We start from the raw sequence: 25,059 nt of genomic DNA on the forward strand, positions 1-25,059 counted from the left end.
GGTATATACAGTCTCTAGACAGAACAACCTCTCAGACAGGTATATACAGTCTCTAGACAGAACAACCTCTCAGACAGGTATATACAGTCTCTAGACAGAACAACCTCTCAGACAGGTACCCACAGTCTCTAGACAGAACAGGTATAGACACGTGATTTTATTTAATGTTTGTCGGTTATATATTGTATTTAATATGTTTTACATTCACAACTTTTATATTGACATGAACCCTGAAGAATAAAGACCGACTTCTGGTAGGTTCCGCATCTCGACCCGCGGTAGAACACTGACGGGAATGGCAAGGGTCATGTCATACATCGTGTCATAGCTGTCACACAGGTGATGTCACAGGAGTGTCAGTCAGCGTGTATGAGAGTCTGAGGTTCTGTTCACGTCGTCTCCAAGGCAGAGCAGGGAGCCGATCAGAGGTTCTGTTCACGTTGTCTCCAAGGCAGAGCATAAAGCTGATCAGAGGTTCTGTTCACGTCGTCTCCAAGGCAGAGCAGGGAGCCGATCAGAGGTTCTGTTCACGTTGTCTCCAAGGCAGAGCAGGGAGCCGATCAGAGGTTCTGTTCACGTCGTCTCCAAGGCAGAGCAGGGAGCTGATCAGAGGTTCTGTTCACGTCGTCTCCCGGGCAGAGCAGGGAGCCGATCAGAGGTTCTGTTCACGTCGTCTCCCGGGCAGAGCAGGGAGCCCAGCAGTATAGACGAGGAGGACCAGGAGGTGAATCAAGATAACGTCCTGGAAACAGCAGAGAGCTGGGGAGTGTGGCAGGCCGGAGGGGTCAGAGGTTAGAGGTCAGGCTGGAGTTCAGTATCCTGTCAGTCTGGAGGGACTCCTTTTCGCTGAGGCCTTTTCTGGGCTCTGTGTGTGTGTGTGTGTGTGTGTGTGTGTGTGTGTGTGTGTGTGTGTGTGTGTGTGTGTGTGTGTGTGTGTGTGTGTGTGTGTTCAATACCCTGTGGTGATGTTGGTGAGTGTGTGTGTGTTTGAGCCCGGTGCAGTGAAGCTATAGGCAGCGTAGGCCACAGCTGATCCCAACATCAACCCTGTCATGTACGATACAGTCATAGTGTTACCTAGAGAGAGGAGAGGAGAGGAGAGGAGAGGAGAGGAGAGGAGAGGAGAGGAGGGAGGGAGGGAGGGAGGGAGGAGAGGAGAGAGGGAGGAGAGGAGAGAGGGAGGGGGGAGGGAGGGAGGGAGGGAGGAGAGGGGGGGGGGGGAGAGGAGATTATTATATAGTATATAGATAGAGCACTGTCAATGTAGAACATCTGCACTAAATTGTAGGAGGAGCTCCTGCTGCAGTTTAGTGGTTTACAGAATCACAATATAGAGTGTATATAGAGACACCTCCAGAATTATTGGCACCCTTGATAAAGATGAACAAAAAATACTGTACAAAATAAATCATACAAATACCAAGATATATTTTGGGAACAAAAAAACCCTCATATGATTATAAATTATTACAATTGTTTAGAGAAAGATATTCTGTTTAAAAGGTAAACATTTAAAATGATAGTTAAATGTTTTGGCACCCCTGTTTACACTACTCCATCACCTAGAGAGAACACCCCTGTTTACAAAACTCCATCACCTAGAGAGAACACCCCTGTTTTCAATACTCCATCACCTAGAGAGAACACCCCTGTTTTCAATACTCCATCACCTAGAGAGAACACCCCTGTTTTCAATACTCCATCACCTAGAGAGAACACCCCTGTTTTCAATACTCCATCACCTACAGAGAACACCCCTGTTTTCAATACTCCATCACCTAGAGAGAACACCTCTGTTTACACTACTCCATCACCTACAGAGAACACCCCTGTTTTCAATACTCCATCACCTAGAGAGAGAACACCCCTGTTTACACTACTCCATCACCTAGAGAGAGAACACCCCTGTTTACACTACTCCATCACCTAGAGAGAACACCCCTGTTTTCAATACTCCATCACCTACAGAGAACACCCCTGTTTACACTACTCCATCACCTAGAGAGAACACCCCTGTTTTCAATACTCCATCACCTAGAGAGAACACCCCTGTTTACAAAACTCCATCACCTAGAGAGAGAACACCCCTGTTTTCAATACTCCATCACCTAGAGAGAACACCCCTGTTTTCAATACTCCATCACCTAGAGAGAAACCCCCTGTTTACACTACTCCATCACCTAGAGAGAACACCCCTGTTTTCAATACTCCATCACCTAGAGAGAACACCCCTGTTTTCAATACTCCATCACCTAGAGAGAACACCCCTGTTTTCAATACTCCATCACCTAGAGAGAGAACACCCCTGTTTACACTACTCCATCACCTAGAGAGAACACCCCTGTTTTCAATACTCCATCACCTACAGAGAACACCCCTGTTTTCAATACTCCATCGCCTAGAGAGAACACCCCTGTTTTCAATACTCCATCACCTACAGAGAACACCCCTGTTTACACTACTCCATCACCTAGAGAGAACACCCCTGTTTACACTACTCCATCACCTAGAGAGAACACCCCTGTTTTCAATACTCCATCACCTAGAGAGAACACCCCTGTTTTCACTACTCCATCACCTAGAGAGAACACCCCTGTTTTCAATACTCCATCACCTACAGAGAACACCCCTGTTTACACTACTCCATCACCTAGAGAGAACACCCCTGTTTACAAAACTCCATCACCTAGAGAGAACACCCCTGTTTTCACTACTCCATCACCTAGAGAGAACACCCCTGTTTTCACTACTCCATCACCTAGAGAGAACACCCCTGTTTTCAATACTCCATCACCTAGAGAGAACACCCCTGTTTTCAATACTCCATCACCTAGAGAGAACACCCCTGTTTTCAATACTCCATCACCTAGAGAGAACACCCCTGTTTTCAATACTCCATCACCTACAGAGAACACCCCTGTTTTCAATACTCCATCAACTAGAGAGAACACCCCTGTTTTCAATACTCCATCACCTAGAGAGAACACCCCTGTTTACAAAACTCCATCACCTAGAGAGAACACCCCTGTTTTCAATACTCCATCACCTAGAGAGAACACCCCTGTTTTCAATACTCCATCACCTAGAGAGAACACCCCTGTTTTCAATACTCCATCACCTAGAGAGAACACCCCTGTTTTCAATACTCCATCACCTAGAGAGAACACCCCTGTTTTCAATACTCCATCACCTAGAGAGAACACCCCTGTTTTCACTACTCCATCACCTAGAGAGAAACCCCTGTCTTCACCTCTCCATCACCTACAGAGAACACCCCTGTTTTCAATACTCCATCACCTAGAGAGAACACCCCTGTTTTCAATACTCCATCACCTAGAGAGAACACCCCTGTTTTCAATACTCCATCACCTAGCGAGAACACCCCTGTTTTCAATACTCCATCACCTAGCGAGAACACCCCTGTTTTCAATACTCCATCACCTAGAGAGAACACCCCTGTTTTCAATACTCCATCACCTAGAGAGAACACCCCTGTTTTCAATACTCCATCACCTAGCGAGAACACCCCTGTTTTCAATACTCCATCAACTAGAGAGAACACCCCTGTTTTCAATACTCCATCACCTAGAGAGAACACCCCTGTTTTCAAAACTCCATCACCTAGAGAGAACACCCCTGTTTTCAATACTCCATCACCTAGAGAGAACACCCCTGTTTTCACTACTCCATCACCTAGAGAGAACACCCCTGTTTTCACTACTCCATCACCTAGAGAGAACACCCCTGTTTTCAATACTCCATCACCTAGAGAGAACACCCCTGTTTTCAATACTCCATCACCTAGAGAGAACACCCCTGTTTTCAATACTCCATCACCTAGAGAGAACACCCCTGTTTTCAATACTCCATCACCTACAGAGAACACCCCTGTTTTCAATACTCCATCACCTAGAGAGAACACCCCTGTTTTCAATACTCCATCACCTAGAGAGAACACCCCTGTTTACAAATACTCCATCACCTAGAGAGAACACCCCTGTTTTCAATACTCCATCACCTAGAGAGAACACCCCTGTTTTCAATACTCCATCACCTAGAGAGAACACCCCTGTTTTCAATACTCCATCACCTAGAGAGAACACCCCTGTTTTCAATACTCCATCACCTAGAGAGAACACCCCTGTTTTCAATACTCCATCACCTAGAGAGAACACCCCTGTTTTCACTACTCCATCACCTAGAGAGAAACCCCTGTCTTCACCTCTCCATCACCTACAGAGAACACCCCTGTTTTCAATACTCCATCACCTAGAGAGAACACCCCTGTTTTCAATACTCCATCACCTAGAGAGAACACCCCTGTTTTCAATACTCCATCACCTAGCGAGAACACCCCTGTTTTCAATACTCCATCACCTAGCGAGAACACCCCTGTTTTCAATACTCCATCACCTAGAGAGAACACCCCTGTTTTCAATACTCCATCACCTAGAGAGAACACCCCTGTTTTCAATACTCCATCACCTAGCGAGAACACCCCTGTTTTCAATACTCCATCAACTAGAGAGAACACCCCTGTTTTCAATACTCCATCACCTAGAGAGAACACCCCTGTTTTCAAAACTCCATCACCTAGAGAGAACACCCCTGTTTTCAATACTCCATCACCTAGAGAGAACACCCCTGTTTTCAATACTCCATCACCTAGCGAGAACACCCCTGTTTTCAATACTCCATCACCTAGAGAGAACACCCCTGTTTTCAATACTCCATCACCTAGCGAGAACACCCCTGTTTTCAATACTCCAGCACCTTCCCCTTGCGAGGATAACGACAGACGTTTTCTAAAATGTTTTCTGAGATTGGAGAACACATTGGGGAGGGATTTCAGACCATTCCTCAATAGATCTTTCTAGATCCTTATGGACTGGCTACTTCAATTCAAACCACAGGTATGAATGGGTTCATGTCCCGGGGTCTGAAAAGGCCGTTACAAATAGTGGATTTTTGTGGTCAATGAACCATTTCTGAATGACGAATGGATTTTAAATGTGTGTTACCTCATTTCTATACCCCAGTGAAACAGGAAGCCATGGAAGGCCACAATATAGTTCCTTAAACTGAGATTAATTTCAAACATTAGAATGTTAATGCAGATTTAATTTAGTTAGATTTTACCAATACGATTCTTTACAGGTGCCAATAATGAGATATAAATGATTACTTGTTAAACAACATCTCTTTCTCTGGGCAATTGTATTATTATAAAGTAGATCTCACCACCCTCACCACCCCTCTACCTCATTACCCCTCTACCTCACCACCCCATCACCCCTCTACCTCATTACCCCTCTACCTCACCACCCCTCTACCTCACCACCACTCTGCCTCATCACCCCTCCACCTCACCACCCCTCTACCCCACCACCCCTCCACCTCACCACCCCTCTACCTCACCACCCCTCTACCTCATTACCCCTCTACCCCACCACCCCTCTACCTCACCACCCCTCTACCCCACCACCCCTCTACCCCTCTACCCCACCACCCCTCTACCCCTCAACCACTCTACCCCACCACGCCTCTACCTCACCACCCCTCCACCTCACCACCCCTCCACCTCACCACCCTCTACCCCACCACCCCTCCACCTCACCACCCCTCTACCCCTCTACCTCATCACCGCTCACCTGCTAGTTCTCTCTGTTCCGGCGGGACCTTCCCAGCAGCCTGTATCATGGGAACTGATCCAAAGTAACCGTTGGTTACGCCCATGAGGAGAGAAAAGAGACAGGGCCAGGCGGGGTGGGACAGGGTTGGGGTGGAGGAGGGGTACACACACATCACCAACAGAGGGATGAAGACCACCCGCAGGCAGGAGAAGAGGAGCAGGTGACCCCCCGTCCACTCATAGGGCAACGCAGCCAGGATCTGGAAAGGGCAGAGGGCTTAGTGAGGCAACATCTGTATATCTATATCTATCATCCATCATCCATCCATCATCCATCATCCATCTATCTACATTCCTATCATCCATCCATCTACCTATCCATCATCCATCTATTTATCCATCATCCATCCATCTACCTATCATCCATCATCCATCCATCCATCCATCTACCCATCCATCATCCATCCATCCATCCACCCACCCACCCACCCACCCATCATCCATCCATCTACCTATCCATCCATCCATCATCCATCTACCCACCCACCCATCATCCATCCATCTACCTATCCATCCATCCATCATCCATCTACCCATCCATCCATCATCCATCCATCTACCTATCCATCCATCATCCATCCATCTACCTATCTATCCATCATCCATCCACCCACCCATCCATCCATCCACCCATCCATCCATCCATCCACCCATCATCCATCCATCCATCTACCCATCCATCATCCATCCATCTACCCATCCATCCATCCACCCATCATCCACCCATCCACCCATCCATCCATCCACCCATCCATCCATCCACCCACCCACCCACCCACCCATCCATCCATCCATCCACCCATCCATCATCCATCCATCTACTCAGCCATCATCCATCCATAATCCATCCATCTACCCATCCATCCATCTATCCATCATCCATCCATCCATCGACTGATCTATCTACCTACCTACCTACCCATCCATCCATCCATCCATCAATCTACATTCCTACTATCAGCCATCCATCAACCATCCATCTATCTACATTCCTACCATCCATCTATCTACATTCCTACCATCCATCCATCAATCTACATTCCTACCATCCATCTATCTACATTCCTACCATCCATCCATCAATCTACATTCCTACCATCCATCCATCCATCCATCCATCATACATCCATTTATCCATCATCCATCCATCCATCTATCTACATTCCCACCATCATCCATCCATCAATCTACATTCCCACCATCATCCATCCATCAATCTACATTCCTACCATCCATCCATCCATCCATCCATCAATCTACATTCCTACCATCCATCCATCCATCCATCCATCCATCCATCCATCATCCATTTATCCATCATCCATCCATCCATCCATCCATCCATCTATCTATCCATCATCCATTTATCCATCATCCATCCATCCATCCATCCATCCATCCATCAATCAATCTACGTTCCTACCATCATCCATCCATCAATCTACATTCCTACCATCTATCCAACCATCATCCATCAATAAATCTACATTCCTACCATCCATTCATCCATCCATACCATCCATCCAGTTGTTCCAAACCTCTCCTTGGGGACCCCCATCCGTTCCAAACCTCTCCTTCTCCCCAAGGAACGGCTGGGGGTCCCTGAGGAGAGGTTTGGAACGGATGGGGGTCCCCAAGGAACGGCTGGGGGTCCCTGAGGAGAGGTTTGGAACACTGGGGGTCCCTGAGGAGAGGTTTGGAACACTGGGGGTCCCTGAGGAGAGGTTTGGAACACTGGGGGTCCCTGAGGAGAGGTTTGGAACACTGGGGGTCCCTGAGGAGAGGTATGGAACACTGGGGGTCCCTGAGGAGAGGTTTGGAACACTGGGGGTCCCCAAGGAGAGGTTTGGAACACTGGGGGTCCCCAAGGAGAGGTTTGGAACACTGGGGGTCCCCGAGGAGAGGTTTGGAACACTGGGGGTCCCTGAGGAGAGGTTTGGAACACTGGGGGTCCCTGAGGAGAGGTTTGGAACACTGGGGGTCCCTGAGGAGAGGTTTGGAACACTGGGGGTCCCTGAGGAGAGGTTTGGAATGGCTGGAGGTCCCTGAGGAGAGGTTTGGAACACTGGGGGTCCCCGAGGAGAGGTTTGGAACACTGGGGGTCCCCAAGGAGAGGTTTGGAACACTGGGGGTCCCTGAGGAGAGGTTTGGAACACTGGGGGTCCCCAAGGAGAGGTTTGGAACACTGGGGGTCCCCGAGGAGAGGTTTGGAACACTGGGGGTCCCCGAGGAGAGGTTTGGAACACTGGGGGTCCCTGAGGAGAGGTTTGGAACACTGGGGATCCCCGAGGAGAGGTTTGGAACACTGGGGGTCCCCAAGGAGAGGTTTGGAACACTGGGGGTCCCCGAGGAGAGGTTTGGAACACTGGGGGTCCCTGAGGAGAGGTTTGAGAACACTGGGGGTCCCTGAGGAGAGGTTTGGAACACTGGGGGTCCCTGAGGAGAGGTTTGGAACACTGGGGGTCCCTGAGGAGAGGTTTGGAACACTGGGGGTCCCTGAGGAGAGGTTTGGAACACTGGGGGTCCCTGAGGAGAGGTTTGGAACACTGGGGATCCCCAAGGAGAGGTTTGGAACACTGGGGGTCCCTGAGGAGAGGTTTGGAACACTGGGGGTCCCCAAGGAGAGGTTTGGAACACTGGGGGTCCCTGAGGAGAGGTTTGGAATGGCTGGGGGTCCCTGAGGAGAGATTTGGAACACTGGGGGTCCCTGAGGAGAGATTTGGAACACTGGGGGTCCCCGAGGAGAGGTTTGGAACACTGGGGGTCCCTGAGGAGAGGTTTGGAACACTGGGGGTCCCTGAGGAGAGGTTTGGAACACTGGGGGTCCCTGAGGAGAGGTTTGGAACACTGGGGGTCCCTGAGGAGAGGTTTGGAATGGCTGGAGGTCCCTGAGGAGAGGTTTGGAACACTGGGGGTCCCCGAGGAGAGGTTTGGAACACTGGGGGTCCCCAAGGAGAGGTTTGGAACACTGGGGGTCCCTGAGGAGAGGTTTGGAACACTGGGGGTCCCCAAGGAGAGGTTTGGAACACTGGGGGTCCCCAAGGAGAGGTTTGGAACACTGGGGGTCCCCGAGGAGAGGTTTGGAACACTGGGGGTCCCCGAGGAGAGGTTTGGAACACTGGGGGTCCCTGAGGAGAGGTTTGGAACACTGGGGATCCCCGAGGAGAGGTTTGGAACACTGGGGGTCCCCAAGGAGAGGTTTGGAACACTGGGGGTCCCCAAGGAGAGGTTTGGAACACTGGGGGTCCCTGAGGAGAGGTTTGAGAACACTGGGGGTCCCTGAGGAGAGGTTTGGAACACTGGGGGTCCCTGAGGAGAGGTTTGGAACACTGGGGGTCCCTGAGGAGAGGTTTGGAACACTGGGGGTCCCTGAGGAGAGGTTTGGAACACTGGGGGTCCCCAAGGAGAGGTTTGGAACACTGGGGGTCCCTGAGGAGAGGTTTGGAACACTGGGGGTCCCCAAGGAGAGGTTTGGAACACTGGGGGTCCCTGAGGAGAGGTTTGGAATGGCTGGGGGTCCCTGAGGAGAGATTTGGAACACTGGGGGTCCCTGAGGAGAGATTTGGAACACTGGGGGTCCCCAAGGAGAGGTTTGAGAACACTGGACAAGTAAACTGACCTTGCCTACGAAGTCGGCCATGTTGAATGTGGCCATGATGAGTATAGGTAGCCACTCCCCCAGGGTTGGGTTGCGTATCTCTGATTCCAGACCAGGAAACAGACACAGAGTGATGCTATAGGTCACTGCTATAGACAACATGTAGGCCCAGATCACTCTGGCAACGATGTACCTGTGAAGAAACATATCTGAAGGGGGGAGAAGAGGAGGAGGGAGGGGGAGGGGGGGGGGGGGAAGGGGGAGGGTGGAGATGGGGGAGGGGAGGAGGGGGAGAAGGGAGTGGAGAGGAAGGGGGGAGGAGATGGAGGGGGAGAAGGGAGAAGGGGGAGGGTGGAGAAGGGGGAGGGGAGGAGAGGGAGGGGGAGAAGGGAGTGGAAGGGGATGAGGGAGAAGGGGAAGAGGAGGAGTTGGGGAGGGGAGGGGAGGAGATGGAGGAGGGAGAAGGGGAAGAGGAGGAGTTGGGGAGGGGAGGAGATGGAGGAGGGAGAAGGGGGAGGAGTGGGGAGAAGGGAAAAAGGAGGGGGTGAGAAAAGAAGAGAGGGGGAACGAGGGAAGAGGAATGCTGTTGGTATCCGTAGTGTACAAACATTGGGTAGAATCATATTGTGTTTACAAGCACACTACTCATTCGACATTACAGTTTCTCTAGATCGCTAAGACACTTTGAATGAAACTGGGGTGGAACTGATCTCCATCACAGCCTAATGAGCACTACTACAGTATTACCTGGTGATAAACTCTAAGTCATTTCTCTTTCTTTTCACACACAATGCAAATGCTAAGCACATTTTTTTCCCCCCCAAAAACAGTAAACACAACTCTGTACAAAAGATGCAAAACTCAGTTGAGCAAAATGATGTCAAACCAAATTAAAACATTTGGTCACAGCTGATACAAATAAATAAATAAAAAACTCCCATGAACCTCTTCTGCACGTGTGCAAAACGTCTTTGCACAATTGTTCAATCAGCAAATCATTCGTGCATAAAAGAGGTCACCTCTGAGTTGCTGTTGGCAAGACCAAGTCAGAGGCTGAGGGCTGTTTATGTACCACCACAGACAGATGCCGGCACTAAGACCGCACTCAGTCAGCTGTATCAGGAAATAAGCAAACAGGAAACCGCTCACCCAGAGGCGGCGCCTCCTAGTGGCCGAAGACTTTAATGCAGGGAAACTTAAATCAGTTTTACCAAATCTCTACCAGCATGTTAAATGTGCAACCAGAGGGGAAAACAACTCTGGACCACCTTTACTCACACAGAGACACATACAAACCTCTCCCTCTCCCTCCATTTGGCAAATCTGACCATAATTATCCTCCTGATTCCTGCTGACAAGCTACAATTAAGGCAGGAAGCACCAGTGACTCAGTTTATAAAAACATGGTCAGATGAAGCAGATGCTAAACTACAGGACTGTTTTGCAGCACAGACTGGAACATGTCCTGGGATTCCTCCGATGGCATTGAGGAGTACACAACACCAGTCATTGGCTTCATCACTGCATCGATGACATCGTCCTCACAGTGACCGGGCGTACATACCCCAACCAGAAGCCATGGATTACAGGCAACATCCGCACTGACCTAAAGGGTAGAGTTGCCGCTTTCAAGGAGCGGGACTTTAACCCGGAAGCTTACAAGAAATCCCGCTATGCCCTGCGACGAACCATCAAACAGGCAAAGCGTCAATACAGGGCTAAGATTGAATCGTACTACACCGGCTCCGACGCTCGTCTTATGTGGCAGGGCTTGCAAACTATTACAGACTACAAAGGGAAGCACAGCCACTAGCTGCCCAGCAACACAAGCCTCCCAGACGAGCTAAATCACTTATATACTCGCTTCGAGGGAAGCAACACTGAGGCATGCATGAGAGCAGCAGCTGTTCCGGACGACTGTGTGATCACGCTCTCCGTAGCCGACGTGAGTAAGACCTTTAAACAGCTCAACATACGCAAGGCTGCGGGGCCAGACGGATTACCAGGACGTGTACTGCGAGCATGCGCTGACCAACTGGCAAGTGTCTTCACTGACATTTTCAACATGTCCCTGATTGAGTCTGTGATACAGACAGACAGACAGACAGACAGACAGACAGACAGACAGACAGACAGACAGACAGACAGACAGACAGGTATAGATGTGGTTGTTACCTCGTAGTCCAGGCCAGCTTCTCCGGATCTTGTCTTTAGGAACTCCAAACCGAACATACGTCCCTCCTGTGAACTCATCTGTGACGTCATCAGATGGCGACGTCGTCGCCACCACTCCGTTACCCTGAGATGAGACAAACACTTCATAGCCTCCTTGTCTCCTTGTCTCCTCTCCTCTCCTGGTTTCCTCTGGAGTGAATAATCAAGGGTCAGCCTATCACCTGAACCCCAACGTGTCAGGTCAACCAGGTCCCGTAGATATTTTGGGACGATTTACAGAGGGTGTGTGTTTGTGTGTGCGTGTGTGTGTGTGTGTGTGTGTTCAGCAGGTTGATGTAACCTTGTTTCAGTATGTAGGAGATGTAGTCACAGCGATGCATGTGGCAATATGCCGAAATTCCATTAGTAATATAGAGACACACCCTCTCTCTTTTCTGCTCCATTAGTTGCAGCAGGGCTCAAGGCCAGAATAATCACTCTACCTGATTATCCACCACTCTACCTGATTACCCCCCCACTCTACCTGATTATCCCACCACTCTACCTGATTATCCCACCACTCTACCTGATTATCCCACCACTCTACCTGATTATCCCACCACTCTACCTGATTATCCACCACTCTACCTGATTATCCCACCAATCTACCTGATTATCCCATAGAACCACTCTACCTGATTATCCACCACTCTACCTGATTATCCACCACTCTACCTGATTACCCCCCCACTCTACCTGATTATCCCACCACTCTACCTGATTATCCCACCACTCTACCTGATTATCCCACCACTCTACCTGATTATCCCACCACTCTACCTGATTATCAACCACTCTACCTGATTATCCCATAGAACCACTCTACCTGATTACCCCCCCACTCTACCTGATTACCCCACCACTCTACCTGATTATCCCATAGAACCACTCTACCTGATTATCCCATAGAACCACTCTACCTGATTATCCCATAGAACCACTCTACCTGATTATCCACCACTCTACCTGATTATCCCACCACTCTACTTGATTATCCCATAGAACCACTCTACCTGATTATCCCACCACTCTACCTGATTATCCCATAGAATCAATCTCCCTGATTATCCCATAGAACCACTCTACCTGATTATCCCACCACTCTACCTGATTATCCCATAGAATCACTCTCCCTGATTATCCCATAGAACCACTCTACCTGATTATCCCACCACTCTCCCTGATCATCCCATAGAATCACTCTACCTGATTATCCCATAGAACCACTCTACCTGATTATCAACCACTCTACCTGATTATCCCATAGAACCACTCTCCCTGATTATCCCACCACTCTACCTGATTATCCCACCAATCTACCTGATTATCCCATAGAACCACTCTCCCTGATTATCCACTACTCTCCCTGATTATCCCACCACTCTACCTGATTATCCCACCAATCTACCTGATTATCCCATAGAACCACTCTCCCTGATTATCCACCACTCTACCTGATTATCCCACCACTCTACCTGATTATCCCACCACTCTACCTGATTATCCCATATAACCACTCTACCTGATTATCCCATAGAACCACTCTACCTGATTATCCCACCACTCTACCTGATTATCCCACCACTCTCCCTGATTATCCCATAGAATCACTCTACCTGATTATCCCATAGAACCACTCTACCTGATTATCCACCACTCTACCTGATTATCCCATAGAACCACTCTACCTGATTATCCCACCACTCTACCTGATTATCCCACCACTCTACCTGATTATCCCATAGAACCACTCTACCTGATTATCCCACCACTCTACCTGATTATCCCACCACTCTACCTGATTATCCCACCACTCTACCTGATTATCCACCACTCTACCTGATTATCCCATAGAACCACTCTACCTGATTATCCCATAGAACCACTCTCCCTGATTATCCCACCACTCTACCTGATTATCCACCACTCTACCTGATTATCCCATAGAACCACTCTACCTGATTATCCCATAGAACCACTCTACCTGATTATCCACCACTCTACCTGATTATCCCATAGAACCACTCTACCTGATTATCCCACCACTCTACCTGATTATCCACCACTCTACCTGATTATCCCATAGAACCACTCTCCCTGATTATCCCATAGAACCACTCTCACCCCAGGTCTAGACTGACTTACAAATCTTACTTCCTCTGTAGTGACGTCGTGGTGAACCCTGTATCCTGTCCCGCTGACCTCCGACCCGATGTCATGACCTTTCCCCAGGCTGTGACCCCGGTGGGTGGGGCCTGTGTAGTAACGGACGAATCGTGAGCGACGGACAATGAGGTGGAGAAGGAAGCAGAGCATCTCCATGGTGATGGACACCAGGAAGAAGATGAGTGTGTTTATCCTCTCGTTACTGATCATGAGTTTAGTGAAGATACGACTCAGAGAGATGATTACACCTGCTGTACCTGGAGAGAGGGAGGAGAGGAGAGAGAGGAGAGGATTAGTGAAGATATGACTCAGAGAGATTAATACACCTGCTGTACCTGGAGAGAGGGAGGAGTGGAGAGAGAGGATTAGTGAAGATACAACTCAGAGATATGACAAGCATTGTGATTGGTTGAGAAGCGTTCGAAGCCGTGCTAAACAAGTAATTTACAATGGGTAGGCAGGCCTATGACGCAAAAATGTATTGAAATAAATAAACTGTCTGTGTTATGATTACAATAATTTCCCTTTCTGTCAAATGGTCTGGCAATAGACTACAAGTGTAGCCTATAGATGTATAGAATATACAGTAATATAATGAAGATGTATAGAATATACAGTAACATAACAAATATGTATAGAATATACAGTAATATAATGAAGATGTATGGAATATAATGAAGATGTCTAGAATATACAGTATTATAATGAAGATGTATAGAATATACGGTAATATAATGAAGATGTATAGAATATACAGTAATATAATGAAGATGTACAGAATATACAGTAAGATAATGAAGATGCATAGAATATACAGTAATATAATGAAGATGCATACAATATACAGTAACATAATGAAGATGCATACAACATACAGTAATATAATGAAGATGTATAGAATATACAGTAATATAATGAAGATGTATAAAATATACAGTAATATAATAAAGATATATAAAATATACAGTAATATAATGAAGATGTATATAATATAATGAAGATGTATAGAATATACAGTAATATAATGAAGATGTATAGAATATACAGTAATATAATGAAGATGTATAGAATATACAGTAAAATAATGAAGATGTATAGAATATACAGTAATATAATGAAGATGTATAGAATATACAGTAATATAATGAAGATGTATAGAATATACAGTAATATAATGAAGATGTATAGAATATACAGTAATACAATGAAGATGTATATAATATAATGAAGATGTATAGAATATACAGTAATATAATGAAGGTGTATAGAATATACAGTAATATAATGAAGATGTATGTAATATAATGAAGATGTATAGAATATACAGTAATATAATGAAGATGTATAGAATATACAGTAATATAACGAAGATGTATAGAATATACAGTAATATAATGAAGATGTATAGAATATACAGTAATATAATGAAGATGTATAGAATATACAGTAATATAATGAAGATGTATAGAATATACAGTAATATAACAAAGATGCATAGAATATACAGTAATATAATGAAGATGCATAGAATATACAGTAATATAATGATGTATAGAATATACAGTAAAATAATGAAGATGTATAGAATATACAGTAATATAATGAAGATGTATAGAATATACAGTAATATAACGAAGATGTATAGAATATACAGTAATATAATGAAGATGTATAGAATATACAGTAATATAATGAAGATGTATAGAATATACAGTAATATAACAAAGATGCATAGAATATACAGTAATATAATGAAGATGTATAGAATATACAGTAATATAATGAAGATGTATAGAATATACAGTAAGATAATGAAGATGCATAGAATATACAGTAATATAATGAAGATGCATACAATATACAGTAACATAATGAAGATGCATACAACATACAGTAATATAATGAAGATGTATAGAATATACAGTAATATAATGAAGATGTATAAAATATACAGTAATATAATAAAGATATATAAAATATACAGTAATATAATGAAGATGTATATAATATAATGAAGATGTATAGAATATACAGTAATATAATGAAGATGTATAGAATATACAGTAATATAATGAAGATGTATAGAATATACAGTAATATAATGAAGATGTATAGAATATACAGTAATATAACGAAGATGTATAGAATATACAGTAATATAATGAAGATGTATAGAATATACAGTAATACAATGAAGATGTATATAATATAATGAAGAGGTATAGAATATACAGTAATATAATGAAGGTGTATAGAATATACAGTAATATAATGAAGATGTATGTAATATAATGAAGATGTATAGAATATACAGTAATATAATGAAGATGTATAGAATATACAGTAATATAACGAAGATGTATAGAATATACAGTAATATAATGAAGATGTATAGAATATACAGTAATATAATGAAGATGTATAGAATATACAGTAATATAATGAAGATGTATAGAATATACAGTAATATAACAAAGATGCATAGAATATACAGTAATATAATGAAGATGTATAGAATATACAGTAATATAATGAAGATGTATAGAATATACAGTAATATAATGAAGATGCATAGAATATACAGTAATATAATGAAGATGTATAGAATATACAGTAATATAATGAAGATGTATAGAATATATAGTAATATAATGAAGATGTATAGAATATACAGTAATATAATGAAGATGTATAGAATATACAGTAATATAACGAAGATGACAGCTCTTACTTTCTCCAGTCATCACCCCCTGTGTGTATCTCTTGGGCAGCATCCCCATGTAACCATAGAAACTGGACTGCTGCACTGAGGGAGGACAAATACAAACACAAAAAGGCCTTTTCACACTGCATTGTTCGTAGCCCCGGGCTAAGCTTTAGCCCCGGGCTAAGGATTCACGCTGGTATTCTAAAGCCCTGGGGCTAAGGATTCACACTGGTATTCTAAAGCCCTGGACTAAGGATTCACATTGGTATTCTAAATCCCTGGGATAAGGATTCACACTGGTATTCTAAAGCCATGGGGCTAAGGATTCACACTGGTATTCCAAAATCCTGGGCTAAGGATTCACACTGGTATTCTATAGCCATGGGATAAGGATTCACACTGGTATTCCAAAATCCTGGGCTAAGGATTTACACGGGTATTCTAAAGCCCTGGGATAAGGATTCACACCGGTATTCTAAAGCCCTGGGGCTAAGGATTCACACTGGTATTCTAAAGCCCTTGACTAAGGATTCACACGGGTATTCTAAAGCCCTGGGATAAGGATTCACATTGGTATTCCAAAGCCCTGGGATAAGGATTCACACTGGTATTCTAAAGCCCTGGGATAAGGATTCAAACTGGTATTCTAAAGCCCTGGGCTAAGGATTCAAACTGGTATTCTAAGAGCCCTGGGATAAGGATGCACACTGGTATTCTAAAGCCCTGGGATAAGGATTCACACTGGTATTCTAAAGCCCTGGGGCTAAGGATTCACACTGGTATTCTAAAGCCCTGGGACTAAGGATTCACACTGGTATTTTAAAGCCCTGGGCTAAGGATTCACACTGGTATTCCAAAATCATGGGCTAAGGTTTCACACTGGTATTCTAAAGCCCTGGGCTAAGGATTCACACTGGTATTCCAAAATCCGGGCTAAGGATTCACACTGGTATTCTATAGCCCTGGGATAAGGATTCACACTGCTATTCCAAAATCCTGGGCTAAGGATTCACGCTGGTATTCTAAAGCCCTGGGATAAGGATTCACACTGGTATTCTAAAGCCCTTGGCCAAGGATTCATACTGGTATTCTAAAGCCCTGGGATAAGGATTCACACTGGTATTCTAAAGCCCTGGGATAAGGATTCACACTGGTATTCCAAAATCCGGGCTAAGGATTCACACTGGTATTCCAAAATCATGGTCTAAGGATTCACACTGGTATTCTAAGGCTCTGGGATAAGGATTCACACTGGTATTCTAAAGCCCTGGGGCTAAGGATTCACACTGGTATTCCAAAATCCTGGGCTAAGGATTCACACTGGTATTCTAAAGCCTTGGGATAAGGATTCACACCGGTATTATAAAGCCCTGGAATAAGGATTCACACTGGTATTCTAAAGCCCTTGGCTAAATATTCACACTGGTATTCTAAAGCCCTGGGATAAGGATTCACATTGGTATTCCAAAGCCCTGGGATAAGGATTCACACTGGTATTCTAAAGCCCTGGGATAAGGATTCACACTGGTATTCTAAAGCCCTGGGCTAAGGATTCACACTGGTATTCTAAGAGCCCTGGGATAAGGATTCACACTGGTATTCTAAACCCTGGGATAAGGATTCACACTGGTATTCTAAAGCCCTGGGGCTAAGGATTCACACTGGTATTCTAAAGCCCTGGGACTAAGGATTCACACTGGTATTTTAAAGCCCTGGGCTAAGGATTCACACTGGTATTCCAAAATCATGGGCTAAGGTTTCACACTGGTATTCTAAAGCCCTGGGCTAAGGATTCACACTGGTATTCTATAGCCCTGGGATAAGGATTCACACTGCTATTCCAAAATCCTGGGCTAAGGATTCACGCTGGTATTCTAAAGCCCTGGGATAAGGATTCACACTGGTATTCTAAAGCCCTTGGCCAATGATTCATACTGGTATTCTAAAGCCCTGGGATAAGGATTCACACTGGTATTCTAAAGCCCTGGGATAAGGATTCACACTGGTATTCCAAAATCCGGGCTAAGGATTCACACTGGTATTCCAAAATCATGGTCTAAGGATTCACACTGGTATTCTAAGGCCCTGGGATAAGGATTCACACTGGTATTCTAAAGCCCTGGGGCTAAGGATTCACACTGGTATTCCAAAATCCTGGGCTAAGGATTCACACTGGTATTCTAAAGCCTTGGGATAAGGATTCACACCGGTATTATAAAGCCCTGGAATAAGGATTCACACTGGTATTCTAAAGCCCTTGGCTAAATATTCACACTGGTATTCTAAAGCCCTGGGATAAGGATTCACATTGGTATTCCAAAGCCCTGGGATAAGGATTCACACTGGTATTCTAAAGCCCTGGGATAAGGATTCACACTGGTATTCTAAAGCCCTGGGATAAGGATTCACACTGGTATTCTAAAGCCCTGGGCTAAGGATTCACACTGGTATTCTACGAGCCCTGGGATAAGGATTCACACTGGTATTCTAAAGCCCTGGGATAAGGATTCACACTGGTATTCTAAAGCCCTGGGGCTAAGGATTCACACTGGTATTCTAAAGCCCTGGGACTAAGGATTCACACTGGTATTTTAAAGCCCTGGGCTAAGGATTCACACTGGTATTCCAAAATCATGGGCTAAGGATTCACACTGGTATTCTAAAGCCCTGGGCTAAGGATTCACACTGGTATTCCAAAATCCTGGCTAAGGATTCACACTGGTATTCTATAGCCCTGGGATAAGGATTCACACTGCTATTCCAAAATCCTGGGCTAAGGATTCACGCTGGTATTCTAAAGCCCTGGGATAAGGATTCACACTGGTATTCTAAAGCCCTTGGCCAAGGATTCATACTGGTATTCTAAAGCCCTGGGATAAGGATTCACACTGGTATTCCAAAATCCGGGCTAAGGATTCACACTGGTATTCCAAAATCATGGTCTAAGGATTCACACTGGCATTCTAAGGCCCTGGGATAAGGATTCACACTGGTATTCTAAAGCCCGGGCTAAGGATTCACACTGGTATTCCAAAATCCTGGGCTAAGGATTCACACTGGTATTCTAAAGCCTTGGGATAAGGATTCACACCGGTATTATAAAGCCCTGGAATAAGGATTCACACTGGTATTCTAAAGCCCTTGGCTAAATATTCACACTGGTATTCTAAAGCCCTGGGATAAGGATTCACATTGGTATTCCAAAGCCCTGGGATAAGGATTCACACTGGTATTCTAAAGCCCTGGGATAAGGATTCACACTGGTATTCTAAAGCCCTGGGCTAAGGATTCACACTGGTATTCTAAGAGCCCTGGGATAAGGATTCACACTGGTATTCTAAAGCCCTGGGATAAGGATTCACACTGGTATTCTAAAGCCCTGGGGCTAAGGATTCACACTGGTATTCTAAAGCCCTGGGACTAAGGATTCACACTGGTATTTTAAATTCCTGGGATAAGGATGCACACTGGTATTCCAAAATCCTGGGCTAAGGATTCACACTGGTATTCTAAAGCCCCGGGCTAAGGATTCACACTGGTATTCCAAAATCCGGGCTAAGGATTCACACTGGTATTCTATAGCCCTGGGATAAGGATTCACACTGCTATTCCAAAATCATGGGCTAAGGATTCACACTGGTACTCTAAAGCCCTGGGCTAAGGATTCACACTGGTATTCTAAAGCCCTTGGCCAAGGATTCATACTGGTATTCTAAAGCCCTGGGATAAGGATTCACACTGGTATTCTAAAGCCCTGGGATAAGGATTCACACTGGTATTCTAAAGCCCTGGGATAAGGATTCACACTGGTATTCTAAAGCCCTGGGATAAGGATTCACACTGGTATTCCAAAGCCCTGGGCTAAGGATTCAAATCAAATCAAATTTTATTTGTCACATACACATGGTTAGCAGATGTTAATGCGAGTGTAGCGAAATGCTTGTGCTTCTAGTTCCGACAATGCAGTAATAACCAACAAGTAATCTAGCTAACAATTCCAAAACTACTACCTTATAGACACAAGTGTAAGGGGATAAAGAATATGTACATAAAGATATATGAATGAGTGATGGTACAGAGCGGCATAGGCAAGATACAGTAGATGGTATTGAGTGCAGTATATACATATGAGATGAGTATGTAAACAAAGTGGCATAGTTAAAGTGGCTAGTGATACATGTATTACATAAGGATGCAGTAGATGATATAGAGTACAGTATATACATATACATATGAGATGAGTAATGTAGGGAACATTATATTAGGTAGCATTGTTTAAAGTGGCTAGTGATATATTTTACATAATTTCCCATCAATTCCCATTATTAAAGTGGCTGGAGTTGAGTCAGTGTGTTGGCAGCAGCCACTCAATGTTAGTGGTGGCTGTTTAACAGTCTGATGGCCTTGAGATAGAAGCTGTTTTTCAGTCTCTCGGTCCCAGCTTTGATGCACCTGTACTGACCTCGCCTTCTGGATGATAGCGGGGTGAACAGGCAGTGGCTCGGGTGGTTGCTGTCCTTGATGATCTTTATGGCCTTCCTGTGACATCGGGTGGTGTAGGTGTCCTGGAGGGCAGGTAGTTTGCCCCCGGTGATGCGTTGTGCAGACCTCACTACCCTCTGGAGAGCCTTATGGTTGTGGGCGGAGCAGTTGCCGTACCAGGCGGTGGGTGATACAGCCCGACAGGATGCTCTCGATTGTGCATCTGTAGAAGTTTGTGAGTGCTTTTGGTGATAAGCCGAATTTCTTCAGCCTCCTGAGGTTGAAAAGGCGCTGCTGCGCCTTCTTCACAATGCTGTCTGTGTGGGTGGACCAATTCAGTTTGTCTGTGATGTGTACGCCGAGGAACTTAAAACTTACTACCCTGTCCACTACTGTTCCATCGATGTGGATAGGGGGGTGTTCCCTCTGCTGTTTCCTGAAGTCCACAATCATCTCCTTAGTTTTGTTGACGTTGAGTGTGAGGTTATTTTCCTGACACCACACTCCGAGGGCCCTCACCTCCTCCCTGTAGGCCGTCTCGTCGTTGTTGGTAATCAAGCCTACCACTGTTGTGTCGTCCGCAAACTTGATGATTGAGTTGGAGGCGTGCGTGGCCACGCAGTCGTGGGTGAACAGGAAGTACAGGAGAGGGCTCAGAACGCACCCTTGTGGGGCCCCAGTGTTGAGGATCAGCGGGGTGGAGATGTTGTTGCCTACCCTCACCACCTGGGGGCGGCCCGTCAGGAAGTCCAGTACCCAGTTGCACAGGGCGGGGTCGAGACCCAGGGTCTCGAGCTTGATGACGAGCTTGGAGGGCACTATGGTGTTAAATGCCGAGCTGTAGTCGATGAACAGCATTCTCACATAGGTATTCCTCTTGTCCAGATGGGTTAGGGCAGTGTGCAGTGTGGTTGAGATTGCATCGTCTGTGGACCTATTTGGGCGGTAAGCAAATTGGAGTGGGTCTAGGGTGTCAGGCAGGATGGAGGTGATACGGTCCTTGACTAGTCTCTCAAAGCACTTCATGATGATGGAAGTGAGTGCTACGGGGCGGTAGTCGTTTAGCTCAGTTACCTTAGCTTTCTTGGGAACAGGAACAATGGTGGCCCTCTTGAAGCATGTGGGAACAGCAGACTGGTATAGGGATTGATTGAATATGTCCGTAAACACACCGGCCAGCTGGTCTGCGCATGCTCTGAGGGCGCGGCTGGGGATGCCGTCTGGGCCTGCAGCCTTGCGAGGGTTAACACGTTTAAATGTCTTACTCACCTCGGCTGCAGTGAAGGAGAGACCGCATGTTTTCGTTGCAGGCCGTGTCAGTGGCACTGTATTGTCCTCAAAGCGGGCAAAAAAGTTATTTAGTCTGCCTGGGAGCAAGACATCCTGGTCCATGACGGTGCTGGTTCTCTTTTTGCAATCCGTGATTGACTGTAGACCCTGCCACATACCTCTTGTGTCTGAGCCGTTGAATTGAGATTCTACTTTGTCTCTATACTGACGCTTAGCTTGTTTGATTGCCTTGCGGAGGGAATAGTTACACTGTTTGTATTCGGTCATGTTTCCAGTCACCTTGCCCTGATTAAAAGCAGTGGTTCGCGCTTTCAGTTTCACGCGAATGCTGCCATCAATCCACGGTTTCTGGTTTGGGAATGTTTTAATCGTTGCTATGGGAACGACATCTTCAACGCACGTTCTAATGAACTCGCACACCGAATCAGCGTATTCGTCAATATTGTCGTCTGACGCAATACGGAACATATCCCAGTCCACGTGATGGAAGCAGTCTTGGAGTGTGGAATCAGATTGGTCGGACCAGCGTTGAACAGACCTCAGCGCGGGAGCTTCTTGTTTTAGTTTCTGTCTGTAGGCAGGGATCAACAAAATGGAGTCGTGGTCAGCTTTTCCGAAAGGAGGGCGGGGCAGGGCCTTATATGCGTCGCGGAAGTTAGAATAGCAATGATCCAAGGTTTTTCCCGCCCTGGTTGCGCAATCGATATGCTGATAAAATTTAGGGAGTCTTGTTTTCAGATCAGCCTTGTTAAAATCCCCAGCTACAATGAATGCAGCTTCCGGATATATGGATTCCAGTTTGCAAAGAGTCAAATAAAGTTCGTTCAGAGCCACCGATGTGTCTGCTTGGGGGGGAATATACACGGCTGTGATTATAATCGAAAATAATTCCCTTGGTAGATAATGCGGTCTACATTTGATTGTGAGGAATTCTAAATCAGGTGAACAGAAGGACTTGAGTTCCTGTATGTTGTTTTGGCCACACCACGTCACGTTAACCATAAAGCATACGCCCCCCCCCCCCCCCCCCCCCCCTCTTCTTACCAGAAAGATGTTTGTTTCTGTCGGCGCGATGCGTGGAGAAACCCGCTGGCTGCACCGCCTCCGATAGCGTCTCTCCAGTGAGCCATGTTTCCGTGAAGCAAAGAACGTTACAGTCTCTGATGTCCCTCTGGAATGCTACCCTTGCTCGGATTTCATCAACCTTGTTGTCAAGAGACTGGACATTGGCGAGGAGAATGCTAGGGAGTGGTGCACGATGTGCCCGTCTCCGGAGTCTGACCAGAAGACCGCTTCGTTTTCCCCTTTTTCAAAGTCGTTTTTTGGGGTCGCTGGCTGGGATCCATTCCGTTGTCCTGGGTGAAAGGCAGAACACAGGGTCCGCTTCGCGAAAGTCATATTCTTGGTCGTACTGATGGTGAGTTGACGCTGCTCTTATGTTCAGTAGTTCTTCTCGACTGTATGTAATGAAACCTAAGATGACCTGGGGTACCAATGTAAGAAATAACACGTAAAAAAACAAAACACTGCATAGTTTCCTAGGAACGCGAAGCGAGGCGGCCATCTCTGTCGGCGCCGGAAGTCGTCTACTTCACATTGGTATTCTAAAGCCCTGGGATAAGGATTCACACTGGTATTCTAAAGCCCTGGGATAAGGATTCACACTGGTATTCTAAAGCCCTGGGCTAAGGATTCACACTGGTATTCTAAAGCCCTGGGGCTAAGGATTCACACTGGTATTCTAAAGCCCTGGTGCTAAGGATTCACACTGTTATTCTAAAGCCCTGGGGCTAAGGATTCACACTGGTATTATAAAGCCCTGGGCGGACAAACACACATTTGACCAACATTCTATCTCTGCCACGGGACCAATCATATAAGCAATAAGGCATTTAAAAATAAAAAAAACAGTAACTGCTCTTGCTTCTAGCCTAGCATTTGATTTCCAAAAGTGATGGTTTGTATAAACCTTGCTGTCTGTCAGACCACGGAAAACAATGTTTATCACTTTTGAAAATGCCATCTCACCCCCCTGTACAGAGAATTCTGTGTACCGATGAGACGTAAACTTTTCGGACCCAGAGGCAAAATCATGCACCAATTATTATTATAATGGATTGACATGAAACGTCAATAGAGAAGCTATGAAAACAGATTAAGACGTGGAGCGTTTGTGGCCGTTTTCAGATGTAAGAGTTTGTGGCTTCAGTTGGCTAGCTGAGCGAGAAGATGTTAGCTTGCATAGCAACCGTTAGTCGTAGCAACCGTTTTTGTTAGCCATAGCAACCGTTAGCCATAGCAAGTTTTTTGGCACTGATTTCGTTATTTTTTTTCCCGTCAGGTTTTTCGGGAAGGATGAAATAGTATGAATTGTCCTTATTAAAATAGAGTGAAGAACGCAGCACAGGCATATGCAAATTAAGTGAAAATGCAGATTTTGTGATTGGCACAGTGGAAATTTAATGCGTTTCCCCCCTCAAAGTCTGTGCTAATCCTGCTCTGGAGCAGGCCAACTATAAGAGCCTCTTCACCCAGGGCTAAGAGCCTCCTTCACCCAGGGCTATATGAGCCTCCTTCACCCAGGGCTAAGAGCCTCCTTCGCCCAGGGCTAAAAGCCTCCTTATCCCAGGGCTAAGAGCCTCCTTATCCCAGGGCTAAGAGCCTCCTTATCCCAGGGCTAAGAGCCTCCTTATCCCAGGGCTAAGAGCCTCCTTCGCCCAGGGCTAAGAGCCTCCTTCGCCCAGGGCTAAGAGCCTCCTTATTCCAGGGCTAAGAGCCTCCTTATCACAGGGCTAAGAGCCTCCTTCGCCCAGGGCTAAGAGCCTCCTTATCCCAGGGCTAAGAGCCTACTTCGCCCAGGGCTAAGAGCCTCCTTCGCCCAGGGCTAAAAGCCTCCTTATCCCAGGGCTA

At 45.8% G+C, this 25,059-nt stretch overlaps 1 protein-coding gene across 1 annotated transcript in view; it reads right to left on the reverse strand.

Moving 5' to 3' along the window:
* Positions 1–669: 669 nt before the first annotated feature.
* LOC139424115 (equilibrative nucleoside transporter 4-like) overlaps positions 670–25,059 on the reverse strand; it is a 33,030-nt gene continuing 8,640 nt past the window's right edge. The window contains exons 7-12 of the mRNA XM_071175812.1: positions 16,402–16,476; positions 13,659–13,927; positions 11,466–11,589; positions 9,312–9,499; positions 5,652–5,892; positions 670–1,077 (exon numbers count right to left, since the gene is read on the reverse strand). Of these exons, the coding sequence (XP_071031913.1) occupies positions 950–1,077; positions 5,652–5,892; positions 9,312–9,499; positions 11,466–11,589; positions 13,659–13,927; positions 16,402–16,476 (1,025 nt within the window). The 3' untranslated portion in view covers positions 670–949. The remainder of the gene's footprint in view (positions 1,078–5,651; positions 5,893–9,311; positions 9,500–11,465; positions 11,590–13,658; positions 13,928–16,401; positions 16,477–25,059) is intronic.

This window comes from Oncorhynchus clarkii, chromosome 13, assembly GCF_045791955.1.
Source record: "Oncorhynchus clarkii lewisi isolate Uvic-CL-2024 chromosome 13, UVic_Ocla_1.0, whole genome shotgun sequence".
Taxonomy (NCBI): domain Eukaryota; kingdom Metazoa; phylum Chordata; class Actinopteri; order Salmoniformes; family Salmonidae; genus Oncorhynchus; species Oncorhynchus clarkii.